The sequence below is a fragment of the Phocoena phocoena genome, chromosome 15 (genome assembly GCF_963924675.1).
Source record: "Phocoena phocoena chromosome 15, mPhoPho1.1, whole genome shotgun sequence".
Taxonomy (NCBI): Eukaryota; Metazoa; Chordata; class Mammalia; order Artiodactyla; family Phocoenidae; genus Phocoena; species Phocoena phocoena.
The window spans coordinates 48,286,303-48,306,157 of NC_089233.1; the positions used below are offsets into that span (position 1 = coordinate 48,286,303).

Here is a 19,855-nt window from a genome sequence, read left to right on the forward strand (position 1 = left end):
TCAATGCATGCTGAAGGATTAAGGAAGGTGAAGTGTTATAACAGCTCTAATTTTCTTTCAAATGGTTCATCAAAAATTAAACACATACATAAAGCAATTTTGGGAAAATGTTGAATCTAGATGGAGGTTATACAGGTGGGTGATTCTTATATTATTTTTTCATTTTTCTGCATGTTTGAAAATTTTCATAATAAAAAGTCAAAGTAAATATTTCTCTCATTTATTTTAGGTGTCACCATGATGGTGGAAAGTAGACTTTTTATATCAAACCATTCTTATTCCTGCTTAATTGATTTTCACATGGTAGCTCAATGTTTGCTCAATGCATTAGTGAATAAATTATTCTTAACACTACTAATTAAGTTTTTGTCTTTAATAAATATTTATACATTTATTCATATTTTTATTCAACAAATATAATACAATCCTTGGATTCCCTATTTCCCAATGAGATGATCCATAAGAAGTGTTTTGACCATTTTTAGTGATTTACAGTGTCATTTGTCTACTAATAATTTATTAATTTAGCTTACACATATATATTTAAAATGATGTATTATATAAAAATTATGTTAATTAGAAGTAGTGTTTTTGCTACTCTCATACTATAAGCACTATTAGATTCCACAAACACAGTTTTCTAGACTATATTGCCTTTATTTCCTCTATTCTATTTGAGATGCAGTATTTTTGGAATCTGTGTGACAGTCTCTGGAAGTTTTATCCCAAGTCACAAAATATGTGACAATCAAAAAAACAATCTATCTGATAGATGAATATTTTTTATTTATATTACTTGTTTTTAAAGTAACTTTTAAAAAGCCCTTTTATAATGAGATTTTACACTTGAATTGCTCAGTCAAAAGTCCACAAAATATTATTAAATCTTATTAAAATTCCTTAACTCCTTATTATCCATTATATCAGTGTTGTAACTGAGCAGGGCCCTATGCAGCCTTCCTAGAATAGACCCACCCCATGTCATCCACCTGCTGTTTTTCTGTAGGAAAACTTTAGTCAAAGAATAAATTTAATCAGAGAAGTGAGAAAATGCAGAAAGGAAAACAGCCAAGCAAGACAAAATAATAATGCTTCAGTCATTAAACAAACTCAAGGACCTTTAGTTCTTCCTCAAGGACTATAGATAATATTCTGAGCCATGTCCTTTGAGCTGTTTTGCAGATACTGAAGCCCCCAGCAGGTGGGAGAAGTTAGCTGCATGCTGCCCACAAGCACGTAGACCCCAGACCAGTTGGAACCAGGAGGTCGATGATGCTGATTCCTCATTACCTCACCACCGACCAGTCAGAAGAACGACCATGAGCTGACCATGCCCTGCTTTTTGAACACTGTAAGACTTCTCACTACCCCTTCCAGGGTGGGACACACAGTTGGGCAGGCATTAGCCAGCCGTGACCCCCTTTGCCTGGCAAAGCAATAAAGCTATTATTTTCTACTTTACCCAAAATTCTGTCTCCACGTTTCTATTCAGCACCAGAGTACAGAGGCCGAGTTTTGGCAACAGTATCTTCTCCAGACAAACCAAGCTAACATTAATGGACGCTGCTTTTGTCTAATATCTTCCCCAAATACTACCGGGTGGTTTAAAATAATTAAAGTGAGAGAGCATTGCATAATATGAGGTCTTGAATGGAAGGTGAAGGAAAGAATATAACAAATACCTTGTATTTGGGAACATAGGGCACTAACTGGATGTCTTGCATGAACCATCAACATGCTAGGTTCTGGGAATTCCAAGATGACAGACTCCGTCCCTGCTCCTGAGTTCTTGACTTCCCTTTACGCCCTCACACCAGTCATAGGTCTGATGGATGGCCAATCTTCCTAGTCTAGTGTGAACTTTTGGCTCCCTTCCTGGGTTCTGTTCTGTCTGTGACCTTTGAACTGCATCCATCTCTAGCATGCCTGGTGACTTCCTGGCCCAGTTAAGATCCACCTTCTGGTTCTTTCCACATCATGGGGATACCCAAGGGGCTTACTTCCTTCCTGGAGTTGTCCAGACTCTAGCAAAAGAGGCTGAGAGCCTCATGAAAAATGTTTGACGAACTTTTGTGACTGGTTCGGTATGAGGTCAAGGAAGAGGTCATGACAGTATCTGCGAGGAGTGTTATAGGAATGTGGATAAGAAGAAAGTGGAGATTAGAAGAAGGACTGCTTGTGGGGGAAGACAATGAGTGTGCACGGGACCTGCTGAGTTGGGGTGGTGTCTGCTTGTGTAAGTGGGGGTATTTGGGGGCAGTTAGAGATGCAGGAAAAGAGAAAGGCCTAGCTGAAGTATACGATCTAGGACTCAACTACTCTGAGGCCCAGCGTGAACCACAGTTAAAGGCAAATGTGATAAAGCACAAAATAAAAAGAAGAGCAGGAAGCTTGGGACCAAAATTTGGGACCCCCTGATTTTAAGGGCACCATAGACGAAGAAAGGTGAGTGAAGGGCATCCAGTGTGGGTGACTTCAGAACCTAGATTTAATGTGCTCACAAATGAACCCCTTGGGCTGACTTAGAGGATGGCTAAGTCACATAGGCACATATAAAAAGAGAAACTTCCAGGACATTCAAGACCATCCTGTGAGGATCAGTGGGTTTTCCTCTTTTCCTTACCTGGCCCTGTAGCCGGGTAACTGTCCTTTTCCTAACTGTCCTCTGCTGCCCCACCCCTCACCACCACCCCACACACATAGATGCCTTGGCTTGCCTAATATCCACTGTTTAAGACCCAGTTCTGGCTTCACTTCTTTTTTTTTTTTCGGTACATGGGCCTCTCACTGCTGTGGCCTCTTCCTTTGCGGAGCACAGGCTCCGGATGCGCAGGCTCAGTGGCCATGGCTCACGGGCCCAGCCTCTCCGCGGCATGTGGGATCTTCCCGGACCGGGGCACGAACCTGTGTTCCCTGCATCGGCAGGTGGACTCTCAACCACTGCGCCACCAGGGAAGCTCCTGGCTTCACTTCTTAAAAAGATCCAGGCTAGGTGTTATCACTACATAATACCATTATAACACTCACAACATTGTATTACAATACTATTTTTAGGAAGACAAATTATTTAATAAAAGGACAGAAAATAAAGGATCACTTGCAAAAAATAATAGCTTTTATTATCTCTCACTCAGGCCTTTTGAATATTTCAAATATTTTCACACTATTGTCCATTGTGGTGGAGACTGGCTGTGCATCAGACCATTTCCCTCTCCTCTTTCTCATGGCCAGGCTACATGCCCCACGTCCCTTGCAGACACGTGTACGACTGACAAGTGTGAAGTTGGTAGAAGTGAAATGTGCCATTTCTGTGCCTGGCCCACAAGAGCTTCTCTCACGATCCATCTCTTTCTCTCTTTTCCCTATTGTCATCTGAATTCTGATGGCCAAGGTGACCTTGGAAGCCACACAGTGTCATCTGCAGAGCTTTGTCAGCCAGGTGCCCTGAATTACCGTGTGGAGCAGAGTCTTCACCTCCTCCCCCTCCAGCTTCCTGCCACTGCCCATAAGACTTAATATGAGTGAGAAATAAACTTCTATTGGGTTATGCCACTGAGATGTGGTGGCTCATTTTTTATGTCATCTAGTATTACCTTAATGAATAGATACTATAAGAATTGTGTTAAAATTCTTTCATGTCTAAATCTTGTTTAGAAGCGTTTGGAAGAAGTCTGAGAACTGAGTTACCTCCCCAAGCAAAAGGGTGCATCAGGACCTGTCTTCACTGGCCAACATTCAAATTTAAATCTGGGGAATGTAAACTGGTGCAGCCACTATGGAAAACAGTATGAAGGTTCCTCAAAAAACTAAAAATAGAACAACAATATGATCCAGCAGTCCCACTCCTGGGTAATTATCCAAAGAAAATGAAAACACTGATTTGAAAAGACATATGTACCCCAATGTATGAGTGTCTCTCTCTCTCTCTCTCTCTCTCTCTCTCTCTCTCTCTCTCTCTATATATATATATATATATATATATATATATATATAAACAGAATATTACTCAGCTATAAAAACATAATGAAATTTTGCCATTTGCAACAACATGGGTAGACCTGGAGGATATTACACTTAGTGAAGTAAGTCAGACAGAGAAAAACAAATACTGTATATTCTCATTTATATGTGGAATCTAACAAAATAAAACAAATGAATATAACAAAACAGAAATAGACTAATAGATACAGAGAACAAACTAGTGGTTACCAGTGCAGTGGGGAGGGGCAAGATAGAGGAAGGTGATTAAGATGTATAAACTACTATGTATGAACTAAATAAGATACAAGGATGTAATGTACAGCACAGGGAATATAACTGATATTTTATAATAACTTTAAATGGAGTATAATTTATAAAAATATCAAATCATTATGTTGTACACCTGAAACTAGTATAGCATTGTAAATCAACTGTACTTTAATTTAAAAAAAAGATAGAATGGGATCATCAATCAGTCAATCAATAAATCTGGTGAAGTTGTCAAAGATTCAATTGTTGAGTTATTGAGCATCTCTGAGTGTTAGGTGGTGCATGACAGAAAGAAATACAGAAGTCAGCGAGAGAGACAGACAGATTATAAACATGGAACTTTTTGAGGGGACAAGTTCTTTATGTATTAACTATTCCAACCTTTCTTTGTAGTGATGCCCAAGTTCAGTCGTTGAGAGGCTCACTTGTTTTCCCATGGTTTTCCCATCCACCACCAGAGAAGTTAGCAAAGAGGTCAGGGAAGCCCATGAAGGGTCCCATCTTCCACATTTCCAGATTGGGAAGTCAGGGATTCACAGAAAAGTCAGGATGGCTTGGAGAGGACTAAATGGAGTCCCTAGCAGTGTGCCCCATGAAAATCTGCTGTAGGACTGAGTGAATGGGAGAGAAAAAGAGAGCCAAGACTGGAAAATGTTGAGGAAGGAGGTGAGGGCCTCCCAGGACAGGAGAACCAGCATGGGCACTTGTTAGTGAGTAGAAACGAGAGGAACGGGACCATGCAAGGACTTCTGGCTGGACCTCATGTGTTGCCTGCTTGGAGATGTGGTGTGTAGTGCCTGCTGAAATTGAACAGGCCTTCTCTGCAGGATAAGCCAGACTTTCTGTTTCAAAGAGAAGTGAAAAAGAAATGCAGGGAAGAAAGATTCGTAGGATCCTACCTGGGATGACAGCGGGGGTGGAGGCCCTAAAGTCAGTTGGACATAATTGAACTTTGGAACAAAGTGGCTGTCCTTCACCACCCTGCAATGACTGCAATCTTCTAATTTTACTCACAACCAGTTAGATCACTTGAGAGGCACAGAGCTTTCCTGAAGTTATCCTGATAAACCAGAGAAAACAATGCATCGTTGCTTTAATATCATTGAAATTAACTACTACCTGCTATCTTCTTGTTCAGTTATGATGTTCTCAGTCCAGGTGAGAACAGCGCTTATCTCTGAGGTGCTCAAAGCTTTTGTGGCCATGATTTTATTTACTTACATGGTATTCCTAAGAGGTAGGTTGTGGATAGCTGTGATAGAATTAGAATTACCTTCACTTAATAAGATAGTCACAGGGCGTTAGGCAATTTCCCCAAGGTTATAAAGCAGTCAAAGTCAGGATGAAGTTGAATTTCTCAAGTGCACAGCACCAGGGTTGAATCAGAAAGAAGCTCTAAGTTAGATCTTTGAGATGTGACAGATTGGAACATGTTTCAGAAATAGCCATGGGGCTGACTCCTTGTCCTTCCCAGGTGGGTACTGGCAGCTGTCAACACTCATGGGACGGCTGACTACCATGTGCATGTACCTGTGCTAGGCACTGGGTCATTCAGGTAGTTTCTCTTATGGCTTCCATCCCCATGGAACTCATGGACTAAGGTGGGGATAAAACATGTGTACAGAAATACAACTCTTCAGGATTAGAGAGCAAGAAGTCTCCAGTGGCAACATCCCAGAAGTCTGATGTCATTCCATAGTTATACATTTGTTCATTTTTTTCTTCCTTTATTTATTTACGTTTTTAATTGCAGTATAGTTGATTTACAGTGTTGTGTTAGTTTCAGCAAAGTGCTTCAGTTATACACACACACACACACACACACACACATATATATATATTCTTTTTCACATTCTTTTCCATTTTAGGTTATTACAAGATATTGAATATAGTTCCCTGTGCCATACAGTAGGTCTTTGTTGGTTATCTATTTTATATATAGTAGTGTATATCTGTTAATTCCAAACTCCTAATTTATCCCTCCCCCCCCCCACGTTTCCCCTTTGGTGACCATGTTTGTCTTTTATATCTGTGAGTCTATTTCTGTTTTGTAAATAAGTTCATTTGTATCCTTTTTTTAGATATCACATATAAGCGATATCATATGATATTTGTCTTTCTCTGTCCTACTTCACTTAGTATGATCATCTCTAGGCATATTTGTTCGTTCATTCATCCAACAAATACATATTGAGTACGTACTCTGTGCTAGCTGCTGTGCTCTGTCCAGGTGACACAGTGGGGACCAGGAAGGACAGAACCCCTGACCTCATGACACTCATAGTCTATATGTGAACCGTCCAATACAATAATCATTAGCCACATGTGGCTACTTACATTCAAACTTAAATCATTCAAGTTAAATATATTTAGAGATTTAGGTTATCAGTTGCATGAGCCATATTTCAAATGTTGGACAACCACACATGGCTGGTGGCTACCTTACTGGGTGGGACAGTCACACAGTATTTCCATCATCACAGCAGGTTCCGTTGTTCCGAGGTCTGCAAATTATGGCCCACAAGCCATATCTGGCCTACCCCTTGCTTTTGCTATTTTCTTTCAAAATAAAGTTTTATTGGAACACAGTGACACCCGTTTGTTTATTGTTGTCCACGGCTGCTTTCACACTGCAAAGGCAGAGTTGAGTAACTGAGACAGGGACTTCGTGTCCCAAAGAACTGAAAATATTTACTGTCTGGCCCATTACAGAGAAAGTGTGCCAGCCCCTGGTCTAGATGATAATACAGACCAGAGCAAATACTTACAAAAAGGGAAATGAAGGATAAGTCAGGGACCTATGGAGCGGACAGGATGGGATCTGGCCTAGTCCAGGAAAAGAGAAAGGCCTCCCTAAAGAAGATGATGCTTAAAATAAGATCTGAATAGTCAGTAGGAGTTGATGAGGTGCAGTATTCCCAGCAGGAGGAAGAACCCAAAGAACTGTGGGGAGCGAAGCGGGTAGGGTGGTGGGCTGGCAGGGGTAGTGAGGGGGCAGGCATGGCTGTAGGTCAGTTCTAAAAGGGGAACTCCATCCACTTTGTCCATCATTAGTACTCCAGGGCTTAGAAGGGCATCTGATACGAAGTAGGTATCCAATAAATCTTTGATGAATCAATGGATGAATCAGCGGGGAGGTTGTGCAGAGCTCGTAAACTGAGTTTAGGACCACAGCCTTGATCCTGACAAGGGAAGCCATTGACGAGCTGTAAGCAAATGCCAGTCTAAAAACCTGATCTGATATGTGTTTTCAAAAGGCCCCCTGCAAAGCCATGCATGTGAATGGGTCTTCAGGGAGCCCTGACATACCAATGATTCACAGTGATTCATGGCTGTATGGTCGGTAATTTTGAGAAAGATAAATATCATATGATATCTCTTATATGCAGAATCTTAAAAAAGATTATACAAATGAACTTATTTGCAAAACAGAGCTCACAGACTTAGAGAATGAACTTATAGTTACCGGGGGAAAAAGGATAGGGGGTGGAGGGATAGATTGGGAGTTTGGGATTGACATATACACACTGCTATATTTAAAATAGATAACTAACAAGGACCTACTGTATAGCACAGGGAACTCTGCTCAATATTCTGTAATAACCTAAGTGGGAATAGAATTTGAAAAAGAATAGATACATGTATATGTATAACTGAATCACTTTGCTGTACACCTGAAACTAACACAACATTGTTAATCAACTATAATTCAATATAAAATAAAATAAAGTTTCTCTTGTATCCCTTGCAGAAGAATATTTGATGAAACATACTAGTTCCATTGATCCTGAACTTTTGAACCTATGACCAAAAATCAAAAGGAAAATGTTTCTTGAGATGCATGAGAACGAACCAACACCAGAGACGTGCTTTGCCATGGAAGTGAGGTGTGTACTGTAGCATCTCCTTCCCATGCCAGGCAGCTGATGACTCATAAGTGAGTTAAAAAAAGGGTGGGGCTCTGGAAGCACACAAAACGTGGTTGGCTGAGCTCAGGGGACTGAACTTGGATTAGAAACAATGGTTTTTCTCTTTGAATCAAATTGAAACAATTTCTTCTTGCACCTTGATGATGCTGAACTACCATCTCTGGACCCCAACCAAAACTTCTCATCCCCTGAACATGGACCAAAGAGTGCCTGCCGTTCAACAACCTGAAGGAGCAGAAAATCCACCTACCCAGAAAGAGAGAAAGTTGCCGAGGATTCCATTGTTCTTCCTTCCCTGTGTGTTTATCAGGATTTGGCTCATGGCTGTACAGACCTATTCTGCTTGCCTCCTTCCCTCCTCTGCCTATCACCCTATAAAACCACTCACAATTTATGCACATCAAGAGCAGCCTAGGTTCATCTTCAACCTATAACCTGACTCATCTTTTGCTTGCCTTTGAAGACAGAATGTGTCCTTAAAGAGATGATGCTTAGTTGAATGTATACAGTTTTTTTGGCTGGAATCTTTGTGTTCATGGAAGGCAGAGCATATTTGATTTTCCATGAAAACGTTTTGCTTCTTGGGAAAGTAAGCATAATGTCTCCAAACAACCAATTGCCCAAGAGTATGACAACATAACAATTTGTTTCTTTGCTTCCAAAACATCTGATAACATCCATGGTCACAGCTATAATTATCTGATTAACTTTTCTTACGTGGCATATAATGTTGAAAAAAAAAGTAACTTCTCCCAGAGCAGTGCTAGCCTTGACTAATTTTTACCTGTACTCCTGAATCAACCATTTAAAAATTCCAGGCATTTTTTTTTAGCCATCATAATTTATGAGCCTTAAGTAATGGCTGGGTGCAAGGCATGGGTCATCTGATTGGTATAAAGATCGATATTACACTTAAAAAGAGAAAACTGACATTCGTGACCTATTTATTTCAGCCATTGTATCATTTTCCCAGGTCACTATGTGGAGAACTTCTGTATCTTAGTCTGTAGACACCTGATTCAGTGGTTTTGCAAAGAACTGACCGATGGGAAGCCATCAGTCAGATGGGAAGCCATCTAATGCCAGCCCCTTTTGCATAAACTTACAAACCAATCCGTCAAATCTTAACATCAGTTGTGAGATTTTCCCAAGTACCCCTAAGTTATTTGCATGGTTTGGCAAAAGCTGTTATTGCCAAGGGCTCCTTCGGGGTTTGTTTTGGGTTCTGTACTATGAAAAGCAGTATTGTGTAGAGGATCTAGAAACTGGCAGTGGACAGGTGTGTGTCTTGCCCTGGATTGGCCATTTTGAGATATGGGCAAGTGTGCCTCAGTTCTGTTCTATTCTAGTAAGTGAGAAATGTGCCACTAACATCTAGAAAATGAGATAACATGCTTCTCTGAGATCTGAGATCATTTCTGCCATGATTATTCCAGTATTTGAGATGATCTGGAGCCTAGTTTCCTTCAGACTATCAGAGTAGGTGACTGGGAAACATGCCATGTTGCAAGACCTAAGAATCCTTAACGCATCATCAATGTCATTGCCTCTGGGGAGACTCAACAAAGGAACCAAGAAATTAATTGACTTGTGCTCCCCTGTGGGGTCTGGAAGCAAGCTTTCAGGATGGCCTGTGTTTGAAAATGAAGTTGAGGCTGTACAAGGGCTCAGAAGAAGGTAATTCTGGGGAGTACACATGCTACATGCCTTGAGGATGTAAAGACAAAGGTCAATGATTTTTAAAGAAAGATTTATAGGAAGTTGTGCTGTCTGGTGTGCCGTGTAAAATCACTTTGCTGCCTGGCTATGGAAATCTAAGGTAGAAACTAACATTTTACAAGACTTTCAGAATCTTACAGATTTCTAAAAATTACTAAAACGGACTCCCAAATCTGCTCTTCTGAGTAAGTGTAATAACCAAAATAGCACTTTTTCTCTTGCTGTGAATTAATCTGCTGAGGAATAGAGGTGCTGATTTTTTTTTTTTTTTTTTTTTTACTTCCTATCTGTTCTTGTAAAGGAACAGTTGACAGAGCTGTATGCACTGAGTAAGGGCTTGAAAAATACCTATGTATCCAGTCCTTTGAGACATTCCTGAACTTAGAGTTAAAAATGTCTGGGATTCTTGTCCAGCTCTGTCCCCATCATCCTTGTGTCTTTGGTCTCATTATCTTTCTTAGTTCTGTTTTGTTCATCCCAAAATGGGTCAGTAGCACTCAATACTTCACAGCATTGCTGTGAAAGTCCAACGACACGTTGGATATAAGGATCATTATAGTTGATGCTGAAGGTTAAATGGGCAAAACATTGGTTGCTTTTTAAAGAAATCATTCTAAGCCATGCATGCGCCACCATATTTACTTCTTACAATGATTCTATTAGTCAGGCACTACTATTATCCTCATCTTCCAGATAAGGAAACTGAGGCACAGAGATTAAGCTGCTTGTCCAAGGTCATAGAGCGACCGATGTGAGGCTGAAATTCAAGCCCAGGCGGTGCGAAGGGGAGGCCCTGCTCCCAACCTCTATATGATGGTTCAGTTTACTAGGACAGTAGGGCAGGAGATGGCAACAATTTATGTGATATTAGGGGTCAGAAAATCCTCCTATTACTTGCCACCCGTGTGGGTGATTATCTGACCTCTTTGAAACTTGGGTCCTTATACGTGAAATTTGAAAACAATAGGTGAGAATTAACAATACTTCAAAAAGCGTAAATACGTGGAGGGACCTTGTGTATGGCAGCAATCATTAACTGTAATTAATACTGATTTCTCTGACATTCTTTTCTAAGATAGGCAAAGAGGGAGGCTTTCTCCACGTGGCTCTTATTTTGGGAAATAGGAGAGGTCTTTACATCTTCCATGAGACAAATGCAACTTTGCATCATCAATTTTGAAATTGAAGCTAAAGAATTTGCAATAGCAGATACCACTCTGAGCCATCAAATACTGTAGTCCCTGGCTGTTTGCTTCCACAGGTTGGAGGTTTCAGAAACAAATGCACCTTTCCAGAAAGGGCCTTGGTCTGGGTATCAAGAGACCAGAGTGGGGGAGGGTGCCTCACACTGGTGTGACCTGTGAGACAGTCACTTCGTTTCGTTGAGCCTCATTCCTCCATGTGTAAGAAGACAGGGCATGGTATGGAATTTTAAGAATTTCTAAAGTGAGTTCCCTTCCTGCCAGCTGGATTATACTCCAGACAAAAAGGGAAAATGGCTCTTGAACCCGTCAGAATTTTAGGTGTACAACCGGGGAGTTTCTCGAGTGAGGTAGCCTTCTGCTGAGTCTTTCATCTCACAGATGAATTTACACTTGATTCAGCTCACAGTTTTATAAAATCTTTGCACAGTCAAAACTATATAATGAAACCTTTCCCAGCAAGAAAAATCGAAAGGTAGTGTAGGTCAAAATTCATTGAATGGAATTATCTGCACATTTTGTCTCAAAAGAAGAAAAAAGAAAGAACGATGGACAAATATTGAAATCTGGTTAATAATTTGCATGCGGAAGGGTTTAGGGGTGAAGTCTATTGATTCTCCAACTTTCTTTGAAATGCACCAAACATATGGTTTGATGGATGAATAGAGGGACGGACAGACAGACAAACGTGTGATGAAACAAATATAGTAAAATGTTAACTGCAGTTTCTAAGTGGTAGGTATATGAGTATTCAGTGTAGAACTCTTTAATTTTTCTGTAAGTTTGCAAATATTTACAATAAAATGTTTGAGGAAAAGGCTTTTTTTTTTTTTTCTAGTGATAAAGACATAGACCCTGGGGTCAGTCTGCACTAACTAGAGGTTTAATCTTAGACAAACTTACTTAACTTTTCTATGACCAGTTGCCTCATATAAAAAATAGGGATAGTAATAGTATTAAAGTCACAAGGTTGTGGGAATCAAATAAGTTTGTATTTAGAAAGTTCCTAGCATATAGTGTGATGGAAAATTTGTTAAATGAAATTTTAAAAATCATTTCATATACAGGGTCATGAATGGGGAAGCAGATTATTCTGATTTTTCTTGGACATTCAACCCTGAGAATGCAGAATTTTATTAAAACCAGATGACAGGTCTATATAACTTGAGGTATTAATCATTTTCCTTCTAATCCAGGCATATTTCATCTCCTATTAAGAGGTAGTAGAATCATCAGGATAAATCAATAATATTTAATTTCTATTTTCATCTCCTTCAAAAAGTTCCACCTCCTTAAAGCATATTCCTTGACCCCAAACTTAGAGTATACATAATATCTGGATATCGATATAAAAGCACGTAGTTACCTGGTCACACAAAAATCTAGTGATTTCTAAAAAGAAGGCAGTGAATAGTAGTCATGTTCTCCAACAAAGGGTGGGAAACCTTTAATTAATATTAGGTAAATTACTAATAAATTAGCGATTAATTAGCGTATTAATTAATAAGAGGTTATACACCTTGAAATCTGCAAGAAGCTTGTGTATCATCTGAGTGGGGCTTTTCAGTCTTTTAAGGAACCAGGCCTGTGGACAGCAAATGACAATTGAAATAAACAAAACAAACAGAAATCCGAGTTTTAACAAACACTAGATTAGTAAAAACAGGTGGTCTTTAATCATTGCACAACTATTATTGAGCACCTATTGTGTACAGGCTCCGGTATATGTTCTGGGGATTTGGCAGTGAGATAGAAATCTCTGCCTGGGTGGAGTTCCCATTCTAGAGCCAGAGGCAGACAATAGATAGGAAATAAATTCAAGTGTTTGTGTGTGTGTGTGTGTGTGTGTGTGTGTGTGTGTGTGTGTGTGTGTGTAGATGGTGTTAAGTACTAAAGAACCAAGCAAGATCAGGAAAGGGAGTCAGGAAGAAAGTATGTCGCAATTTTTATAGGATTGTGAGTAATATTTGACTTGAAAGAAGGGAGGTGCAGGCACCTGGATTTCTGGGAAGTGCAAATGGGGGAGGATGTGGGAATGTCCTGAGGTGGGAGGATGCAGGGCTGCTGGCTCTAGTGTGGCTGGAATACACTGAGCCCTGGGAAAAAGGAGATGAGTCAGTGAGGATCAAGCCATGGCTCCTTGTGGTCACTGTAAGAATTTCAGCTTTTACTCGAGGCTAGGATACAAAAGGCCATGAGACGTTTTCACTTACTAGAAAACTCTCTAGAGCCCTCCCTGCTGTAGAAGCTGTCTGAGGCAATCCTGCCCACAGTCCTGGCTTGTCCTTTTTTTCAGCTGACCCAGCTTGGACATGGTAGTGAGGACACCATCTTGCAGGCGAATCCTCCTGGCTCAGCTGTTCTAGGTCCAGCCAATTGAGGCCCCAGATATCCTGGAACAGGGAAGAGCTGTCTCCACTGAGTCTTTTCTGAATTCCTACCCAGTAGAATCCATAAGCATAACAAAATAGTGGTTGTTTAATGTCATTCTGTTTTGGGATGGGTTGTCATTCTGTAATGAATAACTGGGACACAGGGAAAAGGCATGAGACTCCCATAACAATCAAGGTGAGAGACAGTGGTGGCTGAGACCAGAGTGGTTGCTGTGGGGAGGTGAGGAGTGGTCAGATTCTGGATATCCTGAGAAGGTAGGATCATGAATTTGCTGACTCATTGAATACAGAAGGAAAAAGTCATGAACGATACCCAGGTTTTTGGTTTGAGCCACTGGAAGGATAGAGTTGTCATTTACTGAGATGGGAAAGACTATAAAGGAAACACGTTAGGGACAGAGGGAGGGAGTATTGGGGGCTCAGTTTTGGACATGTTAAGTTGGAGATGCCTTTGGTCATCCAAGCAAAAGATCAAGGAAGCAGTTGGAAATGACATATATACATATATATATATATATATATATATATATATATATATATATATATCTACGCATACACACACACATACACACAGCTGCACATATATACATGTACATATAGTAATGAGACAAGGTCAGATCATCAGGAGAAATCTGCAGTTAGAAAAGAGAACGGGTACAAGGACTGAGCCTTGGGTCACTCTATTGTTCAAAGATCAAGGAGTTGAGGAAAACCAGGAATAGACACTGTAAAGGAACAGCTGGTGATATAGGAGGGTCATAACTTGGAAGCCAAGAGAGAAAAGGGCTTGAAGGAGGAGGAGTAATTACTTGTGTCAAGTGCTGCTGACAGACCGAGTAAAATGAAGCCACCATTGGATGAGGGAATTCAAGGATTTAAGACTATCATTTATTGAGCACCTATTACATGCCAGGCATTGTACTGAACACTCTTACAATATCAGTAGAGGGGTAAGAGCTGCAGGCAGACTTTAATAGATAATAGTCACTATTTATCAAGTATCTACTACACATGTGATAGTTACTGGGAGTCTTACATACACTCTCTTATCTAATCTTCACAATTGCCTTGTGAGGTATGGATCAGAGCCATGATGCTACTTCTCCAATGTGGCACAGCTAGTAGGGAGCAAAGCTAGTACTCATACCCATTTCTGCTGATGTCAAAGCTTGTCTTCCTGCTATCATTCTTCCTTAAGTGGTTCCCTGGGAAATCCTGAGGGGTGCTGGGATATGAAAAGCCACCAGGAAAGAAATATCTTCCTGGGGAGTTCATTTATACTCAAGGTTTTCAAGGAGGATATAAAAGTAGTTTTATAGTAAAATAAATATTATTAAAATAGTATTATAAAGTGAGGTACAAAATTCTAATATACCTTTTTAAATAAATTAATACCACATGTGGGCTTGTGGTCTGAGTCACTTTGGCTTATGTTTGGTTTTCTCTCCTTGGTAGATCAATTTATGAATCCCTTTACCCTGTCTTCTCTGGAAAGCCTGATTTGTTTGTTTTTCTGAGCAGGGTGTGAGAGCTGAGGTTCTTAACCTGGGGATCAGAGAAAGTCAGGAAACACATGAATCCTTTACATGGAAAATTCTGTAATACAGAAAGTGCCTATCAGCTTCTCAAAGGATTTTTGACTTCTAAAAGGATAAGCTCCACATGGCAGAGAAAGAACAGTCAGGTATAAGTTGTAGTTGACTGGATAATCATAATTTACACACAGCCTTTTCCTGGGCAACTTTTGAAGGCCCAGTTATACCACGTCTAGAGAATAATAATGGTGACCAAGCTATATGAGTGCATTGTCTAACAAAAGGTTTGTGTGTCCCTTCCTACAAAGTCTGAGAGATGAAGTTTGAGCAGTGAAATGGTATCAGTTCTATGACATTTTGTCATCTAATATTTGAAATCAGGGTTAGTCAGAGAAATCTAGTACAACTGGTTGGGTCATAATTGTTCCTAAAACTTGCATACTCCAGGATCAAGTATTAATGTAACAACTCAGGAAAATTAAGATGTAAGATATATCTATTGCTTTTAAAAAATATAAAGTAAGTCTAAATTAAGAAGATCCAAATTCCCTGAATCACTCTATTTATGACCTCTTATTTTTCTCATCCTATTTGCCTATAGTTCAGAGATTACAGATTTGTGGCTGGTAGCAATGTCTCATTGAACTCTACACTATTGGAAATTTGAAGCATTAGATGCCAATACTTAAAAATCAGGATATTCTCTCTCCCTCCCGCTCCATCTGGATTTCCAGTTTCTTTTGAAAATCATAAGATCTGTCAACATAGGACCTGCTTTCTCTCATGGTGACAATGAGCTTTGTTCAGGTAAACCCATGCTTACCACTTCCTGTTGTCCACACCAGGCCTTACCAGCCTGCTGGGCATTTGTAATCTTAACCTCTGCTGTAATCAAATGATCTTCAATGTGGCAAAATTTTGGTTGAAGCAGGATTTAGAGGGAACTGTGATGGATGAAGTACATCGTGGAGAACAATTCTGAATACTTCTCTGAACTATGTTCATAGTGTTTGTTTGTTTGTTTCCAAAGGTTTAATCTAAATTGTGAATTACTGGGCCAATGACTTTCTTTCTAATATGGTGGCAACAACTTCTTCTCACATGAATTTACAGGTTGATATACTTTAGAATTCCAGTAAAACTACATTAGTTCAGGCCAATTGAGACAAGGTGACAATACTTAGTAGAAAGATTAAATCAAGTGTATTTCAAAATAAATGTAGTGGATTTCTTGAGAGTAATTAGGTTAACGTCAATCTACCTCTACTTGTGTTTCTAAAGAGAATCATTTTCTAGGAAACTTTAACCAATAGATAAAATTAATTTATAATTGGCAGATATTAAATATACTTTAAAACATGTATTCATTTAATTAACAAAACATCTGAACCAGAACACATACATGCTTCTTTGCCTGCTCTTTCTTCATAGATAAGGCAACAAGTTACAGACCTCCTCAGATTGAATAGTTACACTTCAGATTTGACAGCATCCAAGTGATTGTGCTTTTTGCATAGTTGATATTTGAGTTCATTGTATTTGGTTTTACCAGCCGGACACTCATCTTAAGCATACAGTCCTTATGCAAAACACAAAATAAAACACAACAAAAGTGTAAAGCTTAGGGAAAGGCATCTTTGCCAAAGATTGATGGCCAAAACAAACTCTTTCCTCAAAATGAAAGCACTGAAAATGGTTGTAATGAGACTGTACAATGATTTTTCTAGGCATTTTAAAGAAATAGAATATACATGTGTTTACATGTTTATTGTTGCTTAGCAAACCACCACCATACTTAAAACAACAATCATTTGTTTGCTTGGGACTTCCCTGGTGGCACAGTGGTTAAGAATCTGCCTGCCAATGCAGGGGACACGGGTTCAAGCCCTGGTCTGGGAAGATCCCACGTGCCGCGGAGCAACAAAGCCTGTGCACCACAACTACTGAGCCTGCTCTCTAGAGCCCGAGCCACAACTACTGAGCCTGCATGCCACAACTACTGAAGCCCACGTGCCTAGAGCCCATGCTCCGCAACAAAGAGAAGCCACCTCAATGAGAGGCCCACGCACCACAGCGAAGTGTAGTTCCCACTCCGCCGCAGCTAGGGAAAGCCCGCACACCGCAATGAAGACCCAACGCAGCCATAACTAAATAAAGATATTAAAAATAAAAAGTCTGATAAGCAAACCCAGCTTAAAAAAAAAAACCCAATCATTTGTTTGCTTAAGGATCTGTAATTTGGGCAGAGCCCAGTGGGGACAAGTCATGTATACTCCATGAAGTATAATTGGAACAGATAGACTCCAGGGATGGAGGATCCCCTTCTAAGAGAGCTGACTCACACAGTTTACAAGCTGGTGCTGCATCTTGCCTAGGTGCACAGCAAGGATACTTGGTTTCTCTCTATTTGGGCTTCTCTTGAGCTGCTTGGGCTTCCTTCAAATGTGGTGGCTGGGTTCCAAGAGTGAGTGTTCTACGAGGACTGGGTTCAAACTTCAAGGTTTTTGGTAAAGACTCAGTTTGTTTAAGGTCCTCAAAGCAAAATGGACTAATACCAGTGATTAAGGATCATGATAGGAAAGACATGACATCTATATCACAGAGGGGAAAACAGGCCTTTGTCTGCCCTACTGCACTAAGAACTCAGCAGGGTTTCTTCTTTCTGGAACATACTTTTTAAGCCATAATTGAGGCTCTCAGTGGGAACCAATTTCAACTAAGTAACACCTAAATATATCTGAGCAAATAGGTTCTGGATGGTCCTTCCTTCAGAAAGAGCTGTTGGAAAAGGCAGTAGCCTCCCTGATATTTCCTGCTGCTCTTAGGGAAGCTTCAGTGTCCAAAGATATTCACAGTCTTGTAGGAGCACTTAGTAATGAACCTTTAGGATCCTGGCTCTTGTCCTTAGGAATGGTTGTAACCATTTAGCTAAGTCTCTAACCTCAGACACTAGAAGGTGGTTACAAAACCAAGATAAAGTAGAGAGAGAGAGAGAGAGAGAGAGAGAGAGAGAGAGAGAGAGAGAGAGAGAATGGCTTTGAGGGCATCTCTATCCAAATGAGAGCCTTCAGGGTCAGAATGGTCCAGAGGGTGAGAAGGCCAGTGGCCAGTGTTACAGCCATTTTAGGGGCAAAGAGTGTCTTGAGTGGTAGTGGTCTGATTCGATACAGCGACGAATAGATGGTGGGTATTAGTATGATTGCCCTCATGCAAAGAATGAGAGTTGAGTATTTTCTCTTCACATTATACTCATCTAGGAGAGGCCAGACCTGAGGTTTTAGGTAGACAATTCCAAGGCTAGGGCAATGCCTTTTGTTAAGAGGGGAACCTATTTGGGGGACCACAGCCTATTCACACACAACCTGCGCTCCAGAGGGCCCCCCCCCAACCTCTTTCATTCCACTGGACACACAAATTTCCTTCACTGAATGGTGGGCTGGCCCCCAGCCAGCCCCACCTGTCCTGTGATCTTAGAACAATCTCACTGCCCAACCTCCCCACCCCCGACCCCAGTTCTCCCGCACAGGTTCCTTGCCCAGCTTCTCATTTTGCAACGGTGAAGCTGCCTGTTTGGCTATGCTAACCTGCTCCCAAGCAGGTGAACTCACCCCTGCTGCTCAGAACAGAGGACCTGGGCATCCAATGGGAAGCTGGCAATGGCCTGCCTGTTCGTAAGCAGCTTGCAGACCCGGCTCCCTCTTTGAATGAGCTGACAACATTTCTTGGGTTCTTCCCCTTCCTCAGTACATTCCCCTCAAACATTCTGTCAGAGCAGGAGCCAAGAATTTTACAAAAAGTATCACATGGGAAAACAATTCAAAGTCTGTTTGGTTCCTGTGTGCAGCCTGTAACAATAAGCCGCACTTTCTGAAGTGTCTTAAAAAGGAATGCTTGGGATGTCAAGTTTCAAAGAAAGACTTTGGCCCCGAATCAAGCTGTAAGCTATGACAAGGCCCCACCAAACACCAAAAAGAAGTCCCCTTTTAATCCGAGAGGCACTCCTCACGTACCAGGGGAAAACCTACTCCACGTAATCTCAGCAGCGTTTACTTTCACTTCCTCTTTTTTGCCCCTATGAAGTTTGATGCATGCAGTCTGTTGTGATTTCCTGATAGACTGAAATTTAGCTGGAGAGTTTTAGCCTTCACAACTGTTTTCTCCAAAATGCTTGAGAGAAAACAAAAGTCTAGCAGGGACATTTTTATGTTAAGGGTTTAAGGCTCTTGGATCTACGTGTGTCCTCTCTTGTACAGAGAAGAAATTCCCTCCTTAACCCACGTCCAAACTTTTTAGTAGCCAAGCATTTGAAATTAGCTGAAGTAAGGAGTCAAAACATAGAAAACACTTCCTGCCAAGAACTTTCAGCTAGGACAGCTTCAAACAGCTTTACAACAAATATTGAAATGTTCAGGTCATTTAGAGCAAGGGGGAGGGATTGCCTCTTACCTGGGCTTCTTTCACCATCCCGTTCTTTGTGCAGTTTTTTCTGTGACAGTGGTCACTCTGATTGTGAAGTGTTCCATTGCAAATAGCACCACCTCCAGGATCAACCATTTGTGTGAAATTGATGGAAGTGGCAGATTTTCCTTCAGAGGCTCTTGGCAAGCTTGACTTTTGAAGCTGGTGAGGGAATGGGATAAAGCACTTCAGACTGAGTGCTTGAAGGAATCCTACCAATCAGGCTTTTCCAGAAGAAGAGCGACAGCCTATCTTTTGGGAAGATCTTTGAAGCTAAAAACAAATGATTACCTTTACACTCTTGAAATCAGAATGTGGCCTCCATGGTAACAGAACTGCTCCTGAAACTATAAAGGAGATTGCCAGCT

At 40.7% G+C, this 19,855-nt stretch overlaps 1 protein-coding gene across 1 annotated transcript in view; it reads right to left on the reverse strand.

Annotated features, from left to right (window-relative positions):
• Window positions 1–19,583, reverse strand: part of SPTLC3 (serine palmitoyltransferase long chain base subunit 3) — a 125,091-nt gene extending 105,508 nt beyond the window's left edge. The window contains exon 1 of the mRNA XM_065892925.1: window positions 19,476–19,583. Coding sequence (XP_065748997.1) covers window positions 19,476–19,583 — 108 coding nt within the window. The remainder of the gene's footprint in view (window positions 1–19,475) is intronic.
• Between the last annotated feature and the right edge of the window lie 272 nt (window positions 19,584–19,855).